A 17,594-nucleotide genomic window follows, 5' to 3' on the forward strand; every position below is an offset into this window, starting at 1 on the left:
TACAGCATGGCAGAGAACAAGCAGTATGCACTCACAACCCTGTCATGCTGTCAGATGTACTGCATTTCACCACACCCAGCAGAGCTGGGACACACCCCCATTGTGGTGGACATGCCAGAGTGGGGGGGATCTGACCACAGATTACACACAGAAACTCTTTTGGAGGTGCCTTTGGTGATGGGTGGAAGGTTTCCAACTTGCACTGGGTTAGGTGGACGTCAGCCAGTGCTCACATAGATCAAACACGTTTCCTGCCATGCTTTTGTGTTGACACCTCCGTGCATTTCCTTCCCTCACCCCCATCACACCTTGCCATCAGCACTCACTTCTCGTTGTACAGGCTGGAGAGCATGTTGACATCATTGTATTTGCTCCTGAGGGCATTCAACGTGATGGGGAGTTGGGAAGCTGAGGTGCTGGTGGGTTTCTTGGAAAGGTAGGTCTCACACTCCTTCTGCAAAGCATCCTTGGCTGCCCCCAGGTTCTCAAGTTTCTTTGTTGTTTCCTGGCACAGCAGATGGGAGCAGAGTCACCCAACAGAGTCATAACCTGGCTGTTGTGACAATGTGTCTCCCCCCAGGGAGGGCTTTGCTGTGGGGCAAGGGTGGGGTAGAGCTCTCATAAGGAACTGGCCCCTGGGGCACAGCCCCATCCAGACTGTGGCTGTCTGGCAGTGGCAGGGTGTGGGAAGGAGAGAAAAACAGACCAAGATGAGAGAAACCTACAGGCCTGAGACCATCCTTCTGCCAAGGCCCAATAAATACCCATGGATGAAGATGTAACAAGCTGAATTCCTGCCAACCCAGAGATGTGGGGGTCTCCAGGGCTCTTTCCCTGTCCTACTCACATCTCCTGGTCTGTGCTCCTCACCAGGTGAGCCAAGGCTGGTCCTTGGATGAATTCCCTCTGTCCCCTTATCTTTTATGCTTTGGACTTGGGAGGGAAACGTGACAGCATCCCCACAACAAGGTGAGGATTACCCAAGACTGGAGCCTTTTCCACAGCTCTGAAATGAAGGAACCACTCTGCTGCAGAGCTGAGCCAAGGGCAGAGCCTGTGTTTCTCTAGGGTTTGGCTTAACCAGTCCCATTCCAAGGGCTCAAGCCAGCCTGAAACCCTTGCATGTGCATCACAGGTTTCCTCTTTGAAGCACCATCTGTCACCCCCTGTGCAACCCCTACATCAGTTCTGGTTTGGGCCAAGGACACTTGGCCCTGCCAAACTCATCCTGCTCCAACCTTCCCACAGCAGCACTCACCTGCTGGTGTTGGATCCTCCTGGCAAGGTCATCTGTGGGGTCAGTGTAGCTCACTGGAGACCTCACCCTGTTCAAGACCTCCTTCTCTACCTGGACCAGGTCTTTGCCAACACGATCCAGGCTACCAAGAAGCTTGTCAGCTTGGGGATCATCCTGGACTACAGGAGGGGTTCTGGACAGAGCTGCAGTGAGACACAGCTTAGGTTAAGCTCTATTTCTCATCTGCCATCCCAGTCTTGATGCTCTCCCATACCTTATCCCTAAAGCTGATGGCAGCCCTGCTGCAAAGCTCTGCCCTTTGTGTTCTGCAGCTCTGGGACACACAGGTTTCTCCTGAGCATGCAGCCATGGACAGCCCAGCTAACATCTCCCATCCTGCACGGGCCTGTGCCTGCCCATGGCAAAGGAAAATGGTCTTATCTCTGCCTCAACCAGCCAGAGCTCCAGTCCAGAGAAGGGACAGAGACAGCCATGTGTCTGAGGGACAGAGACATCCCTGCTGAGCTATGCTGGGAGCTTTTTGAACTGCAGGGAGTAACACAGCTAACCAGGGGTTGGGATTTAGCCATGACTGCTGCTTATGCCACAGCTCCCAGCTAAGGAAGGGAACTGTGAGGAGCTCGGGTCCCAAAGAAGGTTTAATTAAGGCTTTGGGATAGGCACAACCCCTGCTGATGGAGATAGAGGCCAATCTCAGAGAGAAGGGCAACAGAGTTTAAGTGAATTGCCTTCTGTGGCAGCGTCTGCTTGGCAGCCGCAGGAGCCAGGTTATTCCATCAGCTCCTCTTTTCCACGGAGCAGAAGGCATCCTCATGCTCACCCACCCCTCAGCCTGCCCCGGGGGGGGGGGGTGCTCTGCTTCCATCCAGGTCTGAGAGCTCTGCAAGGGAGGTCTGGAGAGGGGATGGGGAGGTGATGGACATACTCTGCTGGCTGGGCTGGACCTGCTCCTTGTGGCTGCGTCTCAGGGTGCTCTGAGCTGCTGCTCGCTTCTGCTTCACTGTGTTCAGTTCCCTTTCCAGCCTGGGAGGAGAGAGAAGCAGCAGTCAGCAGGACAGGGAGCTCCTGCACTGAGATAGAGCCCAGGGAAGGTGTTCCCACAGGCATCAGTTGGTCTCTCCCAACCGAGTCAGCATTTCCCCCACCCCTGACAGATGCCAACAAAGATGGAAATTGGTTTCATGTCACTGCAGTGCTTTGCAGGATACACAGAAGTTGCTGCTTCTGTGGCTGCAGCCCTGGAAACACCAACTCTTATTTGGTTCCCTTCTAAGGAAACCAGAGCTGGGGTCAGCAGGAGCTGGAAGGACCAAAGGAAGGAGAGAGAAGATTGATGGAAGCAGGAGGAGGGGACTTGGAGGATGAGGCTGGTTGTCCACACCCCTGCTGTAGACTGCTCCACCATGCTCTAAAACCAGCAAGTCCCAGCTCACCTGCTGTGAGACCAGGGCTGTCCCTCTGCAAGGCCAGGACATAGCTCCATGCAGAGGGACCAGATGGTGGAACAGGCTGGGAAGTAAACCAAAGACAAATATTTTGCATATAGGAAAGGAAGCAAACACTGGGAGATGAAACAGGGTGGCAGAGGTGGCCCCAAAAGGAGAAGAATTTTCCAGGCAAACCCTCCAGAGCTGTTCTCCAGGGGGAAGTTGCAAAGTTTTTATTTTCTGTTTTAAAACACATATGAATCCAAAGGATTCAGTAGCATGGGATGTGTGAGGGGACACACACACACAGAAAGAGCAACACGATGAAGCCCTCCTGCTGGTGTGATCAGGCTCCCACCACAGACGTGCCCAAGTGCCTCTCACCCTGGGCTCTGGGCCTTTCACAGCCCATGAGCAGCTCTGGCTTAGCCAAGCACCTGAGGACATGATTAAAGAAGTGATGTCAAAGCTTCCTGCCCCACCACCCCATCCTGTGGGAACCACTGAGGCTGTCTGAGCAAACAGCAGGAGACTGCATGGTGGTTCAAGGGACATTCCTCAGTCTCCAGCTGGAGCTGACTGAGAGGAGATACCACAGATAACTCTGTCCTGTTTGGCAAGTCCCAAGCTCCAGACTGATCCTGCAATTAATATAGTCAAAACGATGCAAGTCACATGTTTGGGTGAAGAAATCAAGCCTGACTGCCAGAAAAGTCTCTGACAGCAAGGTCCATGCAGTGTGCAGTGCTGTCGAGGAACAGCAAGAACCTGGATGAGATATTTGGGTGCAGGCAACAGTCCTTCTCCAGGAGGGATTTCATCCTAGACAGTCAAGAAGTTTGTTCCCAGCTGCTATTTCCCCACATTTGAGGCAATCATGCTGGCTGTGACCTAAGAACAAGTCTAAACATCTCTCTGGGTCAAGCTCACCTGTTGGCTTTGTCTATGGACTCGGGGTCTGGTGGAGGGATGGAGAAACAAGCAGAAGGTGCCTCCTGGACCACACCAGTGCTGCTCTGCACCACCCACATCTCCGGGTTGCTGTTGTCCTTCAGAGTGTATTTGTCACCTCTTGTCAGCTGCACCTGGGACACAGACACAAACCCCAGTGAAAGGTTTGGCTTTCCAGTAGTGGGCCAGATCCTCCCACCACAGACCCAGTATCCGGAGCAACCAAAGAAGAATCCAGTTGCCTGATTCTTCTAAGGGTACTTCCAGCCAAGCCCTCACCTCCCCAGCATCCCAGTCACAGAGGGTGTCCAAGGTGAGGGGCATGGAGGGACGTGTCCTGCGCAGTTTCAGTGGGCTGATCTCTTTGCTCCTTCTCTTCAGGTCAGTGATGCTCTTCTCTGCCTGCTTCACTGCCTTCTCCTCATTCTAGACAGAACAGGGAAGACAGTGGTTGTGACCAGATGTGGATGAGAAGGAAGAGGGGGTGTCACATTACAGTGGGTATGCTGGGGCCAGCTGTCCATCCTTGTGTGGGATGGAGTCAGAAGTGACTCCATTCTTGGCCCCTCTATGTCCCTTCTTCCCCTTTTCATTACCAATGTTCTCCTTAGCTCACAGCAGACCCTGCCTCTGAAGGCCTGAGTTAACCCTAGGTAATCCCATACTGTCACACTAAGTCTCCTGGAGTTTTTCATCTCAGAAATGGAAGAATGGCCACCAAAAAATGGCCACATGCTGGTGTCAGAAGGTACCAAGAACTCAGCACACCCCGGGAGCAAAAAGCTTTGCATGCATGGGAAGATACCCCATTGAACTCATCCCCTCCCTCTCTCCCAGGCAAATATTTCTTTTCTATCTGCATCTTGCCCCTGAGGTCATGTTTCTTTATTCCTTCCCTCAGCTGATGAGAGTGCTGAGGACATTGCAGGACCTCTCCTTGCTGCTCGGCTGCCAGCAGCTCATGCTCTCTCCAGCCCCTCTGATCCAAGCATCCCATCTGTTTAGGACAACACACAGCTCCTTCCTGTGCTTTACCCTGATGGTGATCCGGGTGTGTGTCACTGACAGGGACCAGTGCCCTCCCAGGGCTCACTGCCCCACAGCATGAGCAGCTGTGGACCTTCTGGGGCTACAGGGACTCAGCATTGCCATGGCCTTCCCTCTCCCTGGGATGAGCTCTCCTGGCAGGGTTATTTACCCACCTCTTCCCAATCCCCACTGTTATTTATTGGAGAAGTTGCAATGTTTGGTCTGCCTCTTAAGTCTGATTAGTGCCACCAGCCCTGAAGACCTCACCTCCAGCTGAAGCAGAAGATCTGACACTACCCCAGGGCTGTCTTTGTTGAACTTGGTGTATTTGGTGTCCAAGTCTGAGTTCATCTTCTTCAGGGAGTGGCTCACAGCCTCAGCATCATCCTGGAACTGGAGGGGTGGGTAGGAAAACAGTCAGGGATGGGGGGACTTTACCATCTCCAAGTCCAGAGGCATCTCTTGGTTCCCAGTGTCTCTCTTACAACCTGTCTGGGGCTCACAAGACCCTACAACCACCCAAGCACATGCTTGTCCATCACCTGAGCCACTGGTGAGTGATCCCAACCTACAGCCAAGGCCCAGGTAACAACAGGGAGCAAACCCTCCCCAGTCCCTCTTCTCCAAGCCAGGACACTAACCCAGCAGGGCTGGTGAGAGGAGCTGGGAGCCAGTCCTTCCCTGCAGCACTCAAGGACTGTGTTTTAGGGGTTGTTTCCACAAAATACCCTGATTATCTGCAAAAAGATCTCCCATCCTCATTCCTTTGCTGCCTCTCTCCCCAGCATGTCCCTGCAGCCCTGTGGCCTCTGCTCTTCTCACTGCTTTTTACCTTTTTATAGCTCTCCACACTTTTCAGCTGACTCTCCTGGCAAATGCAGAGATTCAAGAAATTCTGCCACTCATTCTTCAGGGCTTCCTGGTGAGCCTGTGGTGGGAACAAAGCCTGACTCAGTGAACTCCAGTTAGTCCTACCTTCCCCACTGGTGATCTCTTTTCCCCCAGAAAGTCCCAGGAATCAGAGGAAAGGTGAAGACCACTTCTGAGCAGATGCTAAGCTATGCCCAGGCATCTCTTGATGCTGAGCCTGAGCAAGTCTCCTGCTCAACAAGGACCTGGCTCATAGCCACCAGCCACCATTTCCCAAGGGGTTTCAGCTCTAGTGGTGAGAGAGCCTCTGAGCCCACCAAACCACTGCATCTACAGGCTTGGAAATACAACCTTGAAGGTTGGGATCTGGTTTCTCCTGGGAGAGGTCACATTGTGTCACAGATGGAGTTCCCCAGCAGCATGAACGTGGCTGCAGTGAGCACACATCTGAGCACCAGGCCAGGAGCTGGTCCCAGCACACAGATATTAGCCACCATCTCCTGGAGATATTGCACTGCCCCCAGCATCCTCACAGGGCTGGAGCAGGCAGAAAGATGCTGCAGTGCACTCTGTGCAGTGTGGGAGGAGAAAGTGACATTGCGGCCCTGAAGAAGAGATGAAGAGGTCTCTTCTGACTTGTCTCCTGCCTCTTGACCCACAGATTATGGAAAACATTCTCATTCTCTTACAGGGTTGGGGAGGAGAGCCCCTTTCCCTACCTGGATAGGTTTGACAGCTGGGTGCTTTAGCTCTATCATCCTGTCCCCATCATCCTGAAGATGGTTGACCAACTCTTCCTGGCTGAGCAGCTCATTGGCCTTGAAGTCCTGAAGGGGGAGAGAAACTTGATGGCAGTGAGAGCACACAGGGAGCACAGAGCAGTCTCCTGGGGCACCAAACCCCTTGCGTCAGAGAAAAGGCTCCCAAAGCACAGACATCTTTGTTTGTTTGTTTTCAAAAAAGGGGCCAGGCAAAGCTGAAACAAATTAGGCATAACCTGCCCCTCAGAAAGCATCAGGGCATTCATTCAAAGAGCATTTTTGCTAAGCAATTATCCCTCTCTTCTTCCTGGTCCCAGAATGTGGCAGTCACTGGGTGTTGTACTTTGGACATTGAGCCATGACACAGAGCCCTTCCCTCCCTTCTGACAGCTCTGGAACATGTCACCCCAGGTGCCAGTCACCCCAGGGGACACACAGAGTGGCTCAACCTTAGCTCCAGTCAGGACCCAGAGCATCTTTTCCACCTCTACTCCTGTGCCCAGAACAGTGGGGCTGCCCTGGGCAAGAACCAGGCTTTGGACTTGATGATCTCAGAGGTCCTTTCCAACCTGGCTGATACTGTGGGGGGTGCCTAGAAGGTTGGGATCTGTCCTCTTGTCCACCCCCCCAAGAGCTGACCTCGTACTCCCGACGCACGCTTGGCACATCCATCATTTGGTCACTCCAGTCCCGCTTCAGGATCCGGGTCTGCTGCTCTGTCAAGTAGCCCAGCTCCTTGGTGCAGCCCTGGAGGTGATGGTACAGGCTGCCCAGGCTCTGCCCTCGCCAGATGGATGCTTTCTGTCCATGCAGACAGGAGAGAGACAATGTTGGTGTTGTAGCTGAGGAGCTCCTTTCTTCTCCTCCTGCCCAGGACCCCACTCGTGTTGCACACCCACCAGGAGATTCCCAGAGACCTTGGCAAGGTTGCTCTTATCTGATGGGGCTGCCGTTCCCCTTCTCTCCCTTCACAGGCAGGATTTGTTTGTCTAACCAGAATCTCAGGTGTGGGTTGGTGCCTTGGGCAGTCTGTGAGCTCTGCTCCGTTTCTCACAAATGCCTTTCTCCAGCAAAAACCCTCACGGGCCCAGCTGGCTAAACCCAAAACCTTCTTCCCAGCCACCTCCTCCTCTGCCCCAGCTGCTCATTTCCTCTCTGGAGGTCTCGTTAGGGATCAGTATAAGCCTCAACATTTGCAAGCCTGATGTGGAACATCCCAACTGGCTGGGACAGTGTTTCCTGATGCAGCGTCCGTAACCCTGCACTCATGGACACCTTGGGAACTCCAGCTCAGTGATCCAAGGAGAGGAGAGACACAGTTCTCACCCACAGCATCCTCCTGAGGGCAGAGAGCAAGCTCTCAGTTTACACCCATTCCAAGGTGAGAAGGAAATGGGGGAAGAAAATGTGGCACACAACTTGATTGTGTCAGACCAGAGGCAGCTCCTGCCCTGAGCATTCCCTGTCCACCAGGGAATGTGTTACTCTGCTTTATGTCCCCATCTCTCCAGAAAACCACTGAGAAGCTTACCAGCAAGTCCTTGTACTGGGTCTTTAAATCTGCCACATCCTGGGTTACAACACGGTCAAGACCAAGGGTAGGAGGTTAAAAAAAAAAAAAAAAAAAAAAAAAAGATCAATACCAAAACCTCATCAGTGACTGATCCTGATTTACGGAAGATGCTTAAGAAACCACCCAGGAACCACCTCCCTGGCCCCTGCATGGCTTCATGGGTCTGAGCTCAGGTCTCCACTGTGCAGAACAAGGGTGGATATTCATGGTGAGGAAGAGCAGATGGGACACAGAGCCAGAGAGTGAGGAGAGCCTGCAGGATCCCAAGGGAAGCCAAGAGAAACATGGAGAGCACAGAAGGTGCCTTACCCCGGAGCGGAGGTTCTTGATCTGGAGGCCGTAGGCTTCTATCTCTTTCTGGAGGATGTTGTGCTCAGCTACTTGCTTTTCCAGCTCTGACATGCCAGGCCCATACTGTCCTGTGTTGACTTGTTTCTGTGCAAGAGGAGTTAGGCAGAAACTAAAGCAAAAGACTTTCTTGCAGGGAGAAACCCCAGGGAGTGCTGGCGGGGTAGGAAGAGATCTGGGATTTGATACTGGTCCAGGAGGAAGGGGTGGGATCTTGTTGTTGTTCAGTGTGATTGCACAGGGGCAAAAATAACAAGGCCTGGTAATCCTGGGGTGAAAACCTAAGCTGAACCACCCACCCTACCCATGGTGACACACATTGGATTCACATTGAACGTTCAAAGGAATCCAAGTTGACTCCAAATTGGGCAATGTACCCAAGACCTCACAGTGTGAAACCCAAAGATGGAGGGCTATAAAGTCCTTGAAGATATCACCTTCTCCATCTTTTCATCCCACAGCAGGGCACCTCTCCCAGATTCCTCTCCAGTAGTTCTTAATCTGGAGGGGTCAATCATGAGGGTCTTCCAGAGGGTTTGAAGAGGTGGAAGGGGAGTCCTTTCTCCTCCCCAGAGTTATTTCCACCACTCCCAACATCCCTGCATGATGCTGAGCACATGATGGCTGGCAGAGCCCTACAGGGAATAGTGGGCACTATCTGGTCTTGGAAGAATTGGGAGATACATCTAAAACCAGTTGTTGTTACCATCTTTTGGTCCAGGATCCTAGCCCAGTCTACCCTGGGCCCCACATCAGGGATGTTCAGCTGCTCATAGAGAGCCCGGTACTCTGCACACAGCTGTGTCACTCGGTCGTGGAGCTGCTGGATGCTGCCAAGGAGAAAAGGCACATGAGTCTCAGTGTCATTTTGGGAAGGCAAGAACCAAGGTGGGGTTTGTGAAGCCCAGATTTCACTTGTAAGACCCAAACTACTTTGGAGGCACTTGTCCTGCTGCTCTCCATCCTCAGAGATGCCTCAGAAATTATAACCCAGGAGGAAGATGCAGGGAGATTAAGGTTGTCCCTTCCCAGCTAGGAAAGAAAGCTCCCCTCCTGATTTTCACCTCTCATGTCAATGACTGGAGTTGACTTAGATCCTAGAGGGGTTCCCAGCTGCCCAGTGTTCCCCTCACTGTACTCACTCTTTCTCTATCTCAATAGCCTGAGGGTGTTTCAGCCGCTTGGCTCGGTCCACATCCAGAAAGAGGTCCTTCAGCAGGGTCTCTGCTTCCTTCAGGTTCCTGGCATTCTCCTGCTGGAACTCAAAAGCCTTCTTCTTCTGCTGATTGCTGTCATCCTGGAGACCAAGGACATCAGAGAAAAAAGTTTGGTTGGACCATGCAGACCTCACAAAAGTCTCCTTGGCCAGCAGAGAGGACACAAATGCTCAACACAGCAAAGACAAGAAAAGCCCCAGTGCAAGGATGCAGCTGAGAAGCATCTGCCCAGACAAGAGCTTCAGCATTTCTCCCACCATCAGGGTCAGGCTGGCTGCATGCCTCTAAGGTGGCTGGGGGAACAGGGCTGTGCTGCTGTAGGTGAGAGAGCCTTGGCTGTGTGAAGGATGAGGCTCTGAGCAGAAAGCATCAAAAATTTGGGAGGCCCTGGTTTGCAGCCCCAGGGGTCGGGAGGCTCTGTGGGATGTTCTGCTCCTCCCCAGCCTCGAGCCAGGCCCCAAACCCACACCAGGAAGCTGATGCTGAGAGCAGGCACCTGACCTGATATCCCAGATGCAAAGCCTTTCACCTTCCCACCACCTCCTGCCACATCTCACCTGCTTGAGTCTGGACTGTGTCTCCAGGATGTCCTTCTCCACCTGGTCAGCATTTGTCTGCATGCGGGAGATGAGCACAGCCAGCTCGTTGGTTGAGGACCTGGGAGAGGGAGCAGCAAAGCAGAGAGGTGGGTGAAGGCACCTTCTTCATCACCATCCAGGACCTGACCCTGCCATGGCTCTTCAGGCCTTTGCCCCACGTCCTCCTGGGCTCAGAGAAAGAGTTTAAGCTGTGGCCAAGTGCAAGGCCACGTGTAAGTGTTTGGTGCCTGGCTGCTGCCTTCAGCCAAGAGAAGGGGAGAAGTGGTGTGTTCAGAGCAGCCACGCAGATCACCTGCACAGCTCCTGGCTATGGGACACCACAGGTGCTCAAAACCTCCTGTGGATTCAAAAAGAAGTTGGCAGAAAAAAAAAATCTTAACCTCCCACATGCATTGACACCACGGGTGGGTTGGGGAGACCTGAGGCCACAGGCAGCTGGAGACCAGGAGCCTGCAGAGGCAGCACAAGATGCTGGCCCTGTTTGGAGGCATTTCCTTGGGTGTCTGAACCTGGCTGCTGGTAAAGGTGGGTGAGGTGGCCTTCAGCCTGACCCAGAACTGCTCTCCTATGTCTTGCTTCATGCAGAGTGCCCTGCAGTTCAGCTCCCTGAAGGGCTGGAGACCTCAGGGTGCCACCCCAGAACCAGGCACCAGTGGGCAAGGGCATTGCTAGCCAGGCTACAAGCCCCTCCAGGCACCATCTGGGATGTGGCAGTCACGCTGCTCGCAGGGGTTGGGGACAAATTTCCCAAGGCCATAGCACAACTCCAGCCCTCCTCACCCCAGTGAAGGTGCACTGGAGGTCCCCATCAGACCATTCCCTATTGCCTGTCACCTCAGTGCCATCACAGCACTGATGAGTACCAACAGGGCTCTCATTCCATCACCACTCTTGGGAATGAGCACCCAGAGCCCTGCTGAAACAGCTGAGCCTGCAGCAAGGCACAGGGTGGTTCCCTGTGGACAAGGAAGCACAAACCTTGGTGCCACCTTTGTCCTCATGTCCTGTGGCTTCTAACAACATCTCCCCTGAGGATGGGCCCGAGGGGTACAGTGCTGCCAGATGTGGGTGAGCAGAGGCAAGAGGTGGGGACCGATGGCATCAGCGAGGGACCAGAGCCCTCAGGTGACTGCTGATGGGACAAAGTTCAGCAGTGGCTCAGCCCAGCTCAGCCATGTGCTAATTCTGGGGTCTGAGAGCAGATGGGAAGAGTTTGAGCAGCCCCAATGGGACATTGCATGGAGCTCAACTGGTGCAACCTGCCCTGTGCCTTTGGTGGAGGAAGAGGGCAGGAGAAAGATGTCCTGCAGCAGAGTCCTCCAGCCATGGGCTTTCCTTCCTAGCCCCTGAATCCAGTGGCTCTGCCATTGCTCCAGCTATTCCATGGTTCATGCCAAAGCTTAGAGCAGATGCTGAGATGTTCATTTATTACTGCCAAGTGCCAGCAGGTGTTATGGTCACCCCAAGCCCAGCACCCTGATGCCACAGATGGAGCTCGTGTTTCCGATCAGCCCAACCCATGCTGGCCACAGCTGAGCCTGTGGAACTCTGGAGGAGGCTCAGCCCCAGAGCTCCTGCTCACAGCATCCTCCTGTCCCCTTTCTCCACCTCCTCCCTTGGTTTTGATGGCCCAAAATGGCAGTGTGGGTTTGGGTTGTAGCAGCTTTGGGTTGGCAGCACCTCCTGGCCATGCCTCAGTTTCCCTGCCTGCAAAATGCACATCAGCAAAGTAAAGGAGGGAACTGCTGCACCCTGGCAGTGCCCTCTTCTACAGGGAGGGATCACAGAGCCAGGAAGTTCAGGCAGGGCATTCATCATCCTCATCATGCAAGCATCATAGTCTGCTACAACCCTTTCCATCCTGCTCAGCATCCCTCCTTCCATGGGTGCCTGTCCCAGGGGAAGCTGCAGTGCTGCGGGAGACAAAGCGTGGTCCCAAGCCCCAGAACAACAAGGTGGAGAGGAGCAGCCCCTGAGCCTGCAGCAGGTTGGAAGCCCTTGGAGGTCCCCCCTTCCCAGGAGGTTACACAATCTCCCACTCATCCCTGACACGCCTGGAATGAGGTGGTGTCCCATGAGCAAATAATTGAGCACCACCCAAATTGCCTGCCCAGGCTCTCAGAGCAGGGAGGAGACAGTGAGTCATGGTCTGGCTGCCATCCCAGGGGATGGATTCCTCTCCCCAAGCACCAGGGAGAGGACCATCCCACCCCAGAGGTCTGGCTGGAGTCAGCTCCCACCTGGGAGGGGTGTGAAGGGGGTGTCTGGTTTGAACCATTCTGTGATGTGATCTTAGATCCTGCTGTGCAGCTCCAAGAGGGTACAAGTGAGGATTTGTGCTTCCCAAGGAAGGTAAAAGGCAAATAAAACCCTGCTTGGTAATTCCTGGTGGCATTACCTTCCTCTCAGAAGGAAACACTGGGACATCCCATCTCTTGGTTCATAAGGCTGGAAACACCAACCAGCCAAGCCTCAGCCAAATGAGAAGTGGTGCTTCCTGGAAAGCATCATCTCAGGATCAGAGGGGGTCTGCCCTGCCTTTCCTGGAGTGGAGGAGCCAGGAGGCCTCCATCCCAGCCAAGGAAGGAAGCTTGGCAGAGGAGGAGACTGAGACCTTGCAACCAGCAGCTGGTGGACAGGGGCTTCTCCAAGCCTGCAAGCAGCCCTTGAGTCTGCTGGAGAGCAGTCTGGATGTTTGAGGAGTGCTGAAAGCAGGTAGGGGATGTCCCAGGAGGAGAGGGGTCCACATGCTCTCCTGGGAGCCTTTGGAAGGCTCAATGCACAAATGGTAAAGCCATCAGTCCTCAGCTCAGCCTCTCACCCTCACAACACCCCTCAGCTGAGGCGGGAGCAATGCTGAGGAACCTGCTCAGTTTGTGCACTCTTGGAGAAGGATCCCGACCACCACAGACCCTTCTATCCCAACCCCAGAGGACTGCAAGCTTCACCTGTCCCCACCAGCACCCATCCCCACGGCTCGTGGTGACACAGAGCACGGCTGATGTCCCTTTTGCCCCTGGGGAGAAGTCCTCACTCAACCAGGGCTGACCACAGGCAGGTCCCAGGTTTCAGGGTGAAGATAGTGCCACTTGGGCTGCAGAGGGACAGCCTGGCAGCAGCTGGGGTACCAGGAGCCACAGCTTCACCCCTGCTCATACTGAGCTCCATGCAAGGCTGGGATGGCCGAGGGCAAAACTCAGCTCAGCTCCTCCCATCCTCCTCCTCAAGAGCCAGGGCCTCCTCCTGCCTAGGGCTAAAGAGGCAGAGGGCTGTAATTATCCTTATTAATTGGGCCGTTTCTCATCCCACTTTCTGGCTCCTGGACAGCCCAGCTGCAGGCACAGGACAGTGTCCCTCAGCAGGGACAGGACTGTCCCCCACTCCTGCTGGAGCACCTTTGGGCAGGACCACAGCACCCACCCTCTTCAGCTCCCAACCTTCTCTGACCCCTCCTTCCAGAGAACCTGGCTTGGTGGCCACAAGGCAGAGCCCAAAGCTGGCTCTGTCCTCCCTGACAGGCAGAAGTCCTCAAGTGCTCTGATCTGTTCCCTGCAGACCACCACCAACCACCCCCCCACCAGTGCTGGGACCACACTGCTTGGGGCTGAGCAGGGAGATGGTAGCAGCAGTGCCAGGAGATGATTAAACCAGGAGACAACTTGCCATCCACCTCCAAACCCACCCACAACCTCTGCCAAGGTGGCACCTGGGCAGCCAGTCCAGAAAGATGCAGTTCCACCTTCCCATGGATGGTTCCTCAGCCCCACAGTGTGGCTCCTCCTAGAGCAGAATGGTCCTGAGGGATGAACCTCTGCTTGACACTGCATCCCTGGGATGCCACCACCAAGCAGGGATGCTCAGTGCCATGGTCCCAAGGACCAAGCTACCTCTGACCTCTGTAGGGTCCTTACCTGCACCTGCTAATCAGGAACCCCTGAAGGCAGAGAACCCGGGCTGCTGCTGGGGTTCTGGTAGTGAGGTCACCAACTGTGGGCCACCAACATTTTCTTGGGGCCACCTGCAGAGCATGTGCTGGTGACACAACTCACCCACCTTCATTTTCTCAGCTAATACGGACACTGACCAAGCCCTGGGGGGCCACAACCAAACCAATGAGGCTTTGGCTGGTGGTGGGTGCCTCCTAAAACAAGCCCAGCTAGCTGGGTGGTTGCCACACTTCTGGCTCCAGCCTTCATCCTGCACTGAGCAGAGGTGTGAGGTCTCGTTGGGATGTGACCCCAGTTATCCCCAGAGCTTCCCACCAGGGGAGAACCTGGTCCAAACCCTCCTGCAGTGTGGTGGGGGCTGCAGTGAGATGTCCCAGGCAGCCCCAGGAGAAACCCCCAGCCCAGGTTTGGAAGCCAACATGCAGCACAGGCTGGGGAGGTGGACAGACTGCATTAGCAGGGCTGAGAACAGAGACTGACACAGCTCTGGGGCTCCTGGGGAGGCGTCTCCACTGCAGTCAGGCCCCAGCAATGGCTTGGTGTGCAGAGAAACCCCAGATCTGTTTCCATGAGGAGTTTGTGAGTGCTCAGCTCCACTGAGGCAGCAGTTTCCTAGGGCAAGGCAGGGAGCCAGCTCCCAACATCCAAGCCTCAGGCTTTGTGGGATCCCCCTTCTCCCCAGGTCCCCCCTGCCCTGCCCAGCAGCACTGGGCCACCACCCCCCTGAATGACTGTCTGCTAGTGCTGGGTTTGGTCCCCATAAAGGGGCAGAGTTGGGTGCCAGCTCTGTGCTGTGTCCACCTGGGCACCCATATACCAACTATCCCAGGTGATGGGGCCAGCACCCTCTGCTCCCTGCAAGTCCTCTCCTCTTCAAACCAAACCACTCTGGGATTTCCTCAGCCTCTAACCCTGGCTGGGGACAGGGATGCCCCCAGATTCAGCCCACTGAAGCCAGGAAATGCAAAATTGCTGAGGAAAGGTGGAAGATAACCCTGAGTTAACAACTGCAGCTGAAGGGAGGGATGAGTGGGGTCTTTTCAGGAGCATCCCCCTCCCAGAAAAGCCTCCTCATCCCATCACACATCTTGATCCCCAAAACTTAGGGTTCCTCTTCAGAGGAGGGCATGGCTGTTAGATCCTTTTGGTGCTGCCTCAGACAGACCTAAAAGAAGCAACCTCAGCTGTTTGAGCTGCAGAGACCCAGCCTGTCACTGGGGTGGATTAAAGCAGTCACCAGCAAACCCAGTCCTCACCCATCTTCACCACCTGAGCAGCACCAAGCAGAGCATCCCTCTGGGGATCCCACTTCCCAGGGCATCACCAGCCCAACCTCACACAACCAGCAAGCCCAGGGATTTCAAATCCAGGCTGATATCTGTGTCACCATCAAGCAGATCTCACTCCACCCAAGCACAGCTTCTCCCTGCTCCTGCCTGCCCAAACGGGGCTTTGCACCTCCCTGCTCCATTAACCCAGCTCCGAGCACCTCTTCAGGCACTGCACACCCCAGGGGCTGCACAGATACTTCTGGGCTGGAGTGCAAAGCCCACCAGAGACAAGGACAACAGCTCAGGCAGCACCTTTTGGCAGCAGCTTCCAGCAAACCCCAACCTTCTGGCTGCTCCACAAAAAGGGATGGATCTTAGGATCAGGAGCCACCAAGCATTCCTCCCCTCATCTTCTCCCAGGCTGCACAGGACAGAGAGAGCAGAGTTGTACTCACTTGTTAGGCTTGACAGGGGAACCTCTGTTGGGGGAACTTCTGCCCGGGGAGCCTTTGTTCACCCCCTTGAACATGGTGGTGAGATCCCAGTTGGTCTCTTGGAGTCTGGAAAGTTGTGGTGGGTTCTGGCTCTCTGCTCCGGTCTGTCGGGATGGAATGACAGGACTCAGAGAGGGAAGGTCAGCAGAAAGCTAAAGAGCAGTTTCTGGGAGGCTCCTCCCCAAAGGCAGGTAGGTGAGGAGCAGCAGCAGCAGCAGAGATGGAAGCACATATGAAAAAATTACTCGAAAAACCAGTTTAGGGTGGAAAGAGCAGAGCCCCAGAGGGAGAACGGGAGACCTCGCCCTGGCTTGGAGAGCCTTTTGGCACTCTCAGCTGCAGCTGTGCAGCAGTTTCCCAGCAGAGGGGCAGAGGACAGAGTCTCTGAGGGGGGTAAAGCTCTGCAAAGGTGACTTGGAGGGAAGGGAGTGCTCTGCGACTGCTGGAACACCCTTTAAAGAATTTTCTGGCATTGACTCCTTAAAATGCCAGAGAAGGAGCAGAAGCCCTATGGAAGAAGCCAACCAAGAGCTGCAGCAGCAGTTTAGGAACCACCAGTTTGCAGAACAAAATGTTCTTTTGCAGTTCAGTAAAATTTTGGCCCAGGCTGAGCACAAGCTGACCCCAGCTCCCAGCAAAGCCCTGAGAGCAGAAGGAAGGTCAGCAGCTCCAGTGCAGCATCCCAGGAGCCTCAGCCAGCAGGGTTCAGACCCTGGGATAAACTTGGGCACTTAAGCCCCCAAGATCTAGGTCTGGGGCTCTACCCAGCCACTCGGCCTATCCTGGAGAAGGCTGAGCCTCTGGGCAGCTCTTTCCCCTATGGAGCAGAAGTTCAGAGTCCCAGGGGGTTCCCAGTACATCCCGACAACACCCTGCTGGGCCCATATCTATATTGAGCCCAATCTCCACAGCTCCTGGGGATGTCCACACAGGCCATGGTGCACGGGGATGCTGCCCAGCAGTTGAGGCTTTCCTAAACCACACCAAGGTCTGGCTGCTGTCTACATCTTCTTGGTTTCAGATAAAGCAAAGTGCAAATTTGCCACAAGCCAGGAACCCCGTGTTTCAGGCTGATCCAGCACCCATCCTGCAGGGCTATGGGATCTTTATCCAGGGCAGAACCAGGGAGGGAGGGCAGAGGATGGAGGAGGAAGAGGGCAGGAGCAGATGGGGAGCACAGCACCTGTGTAAGCACCAGCCACCCATGATGCTGTCACAGGTTTGTGGCTGTTCTCCTCTACATTGGAACGAAACAAATCACACTTCTCTCCGGAGAGACACACATAGGACAAGGTTCCTTCACAAGGGGCCTGCTTTCCACTGTGGTTTTGCTCTTCTACAAGCTGCAAAGCCCTGCCTTTTCATGGTAGTGTCATAGCTTGGGCCTTACGTGTTACACCAGGATCTCAGAAACACAAAGACAGGAGGTTCCCCCAGCCCAAAGTGCTGCAAGGCAGCTGGTGTGGACCTTAAATGTAGTGATCTCTCCTTCAAGCAGTCTGCAGCTAAAGGACACCTGCTCCATGGCCTCTCTTTGCTGAGGAGACAGAGTGGGGAGAAGCTGCTGAGAAATCACCAGTTGCTGACCAGTGACAGCAGCAATGCTCTGACCAGAGCTGCTGGAGGGCCCCCAGAAGAAGGCACCAGGGCATCACATCACCTCTACCCCCCAGGACCAGACCCTGCTGCAGATGCATTCTGAGGCACAAAGCAAGCTGAAGCCTTGCCAGGGAAAAGAGCTGAGAGCATTTAAGGCCAAGGAGACCTCAGTTTGTACCCAGACAAAACAGGAATACACAAGAGCCCATGGCCACAGGGGACAACCTCTCCTCTGCAGGGCTGTTTGCAG

General features: G+C 54.5%; 1 protein-coding gene across 2 annotated transcripts in view; it reads right to left on the bottom strand.

Annotated features, from left to right (window-relative positions):
- EVPL (envoplakin) overlaps nt 1-15,922 on the bottom strand; it is a 345,937-nt gene extending 330,015 nt beyond the window's left edge. For both annotated transcript variants that reach the window (XR_011729801.1, XM_071763773.1), the window contains exons 1-15: nt 15,707-15,922; nt 9,992-10,091; nt 9,360-9,514; nt 8,924-9,047; nt 8,179-8,304; nt 7,828-7,866; nt 6,936-7,097; nt 6,255-6,362; nt 5,498-5,593; nt 4,933-5,058; nt 3,916-4,062; nt 3,616-3,770; nt 2,184-2,281; nt 1,259-1,440; nt 327-505 (exon numbers count right to left, since the gene is read on the bottom strand). Coding sequence is in view for 1 of the 2 variants with exons in the window: in XM_071763773.1 (XP_071619874.1) it covers nt 327-505; nt 1,259-1,440; nt 2,184-2,281; nt 3,616-3,770; nt 3,916-4,062; nt 4,933-5,058; nt 5,498-5,593; nt 6,255-6,362; nt 6,936-7,097; nt 7,828-7,866; nt 8,179-8,304; nt 8,924-9,047; nt 9,360-9,514; nt 9,992-10,091; nt 15,707-15,780 (1,871 nt within the window). In the remaining variant the exon portion in view is untranslated. The remainder of the gene's footprint in view (nt 1-326; nt 506-1,258; nt 1,441-2,183; nt 2,282-3,615; nt 3,771-3,915; nt 4,063-4,932; nt 5,059-5,497; nt 5,594-6,254; nt 6,363-6,935; nt 7,098-7,827; nt 7,867-8,178; nt 8,305-8,923; nt 9,048-9,359; nt 9,515-9,991; nt 10,092-15,706) is intronic.
- Between the last annotated feature and the right edge of the window lie 1,672 nt (nt 15,923-17,594).

Source organism: Heliangelus exortis, chromosome 20 (genome assembly GCF_036169615.1).
Source record: "Heliangelus exortis chromosome 20, bHelExo1.hap1, whole genome shotgun sequence".
Classification (NCBI taxonomy): domain Eukaryota; kingdom Metazoa; phylum Chordata; class Aves; order Apodiformes; family Trochilidae; genus Heliangelus; species Heliangelus exortis.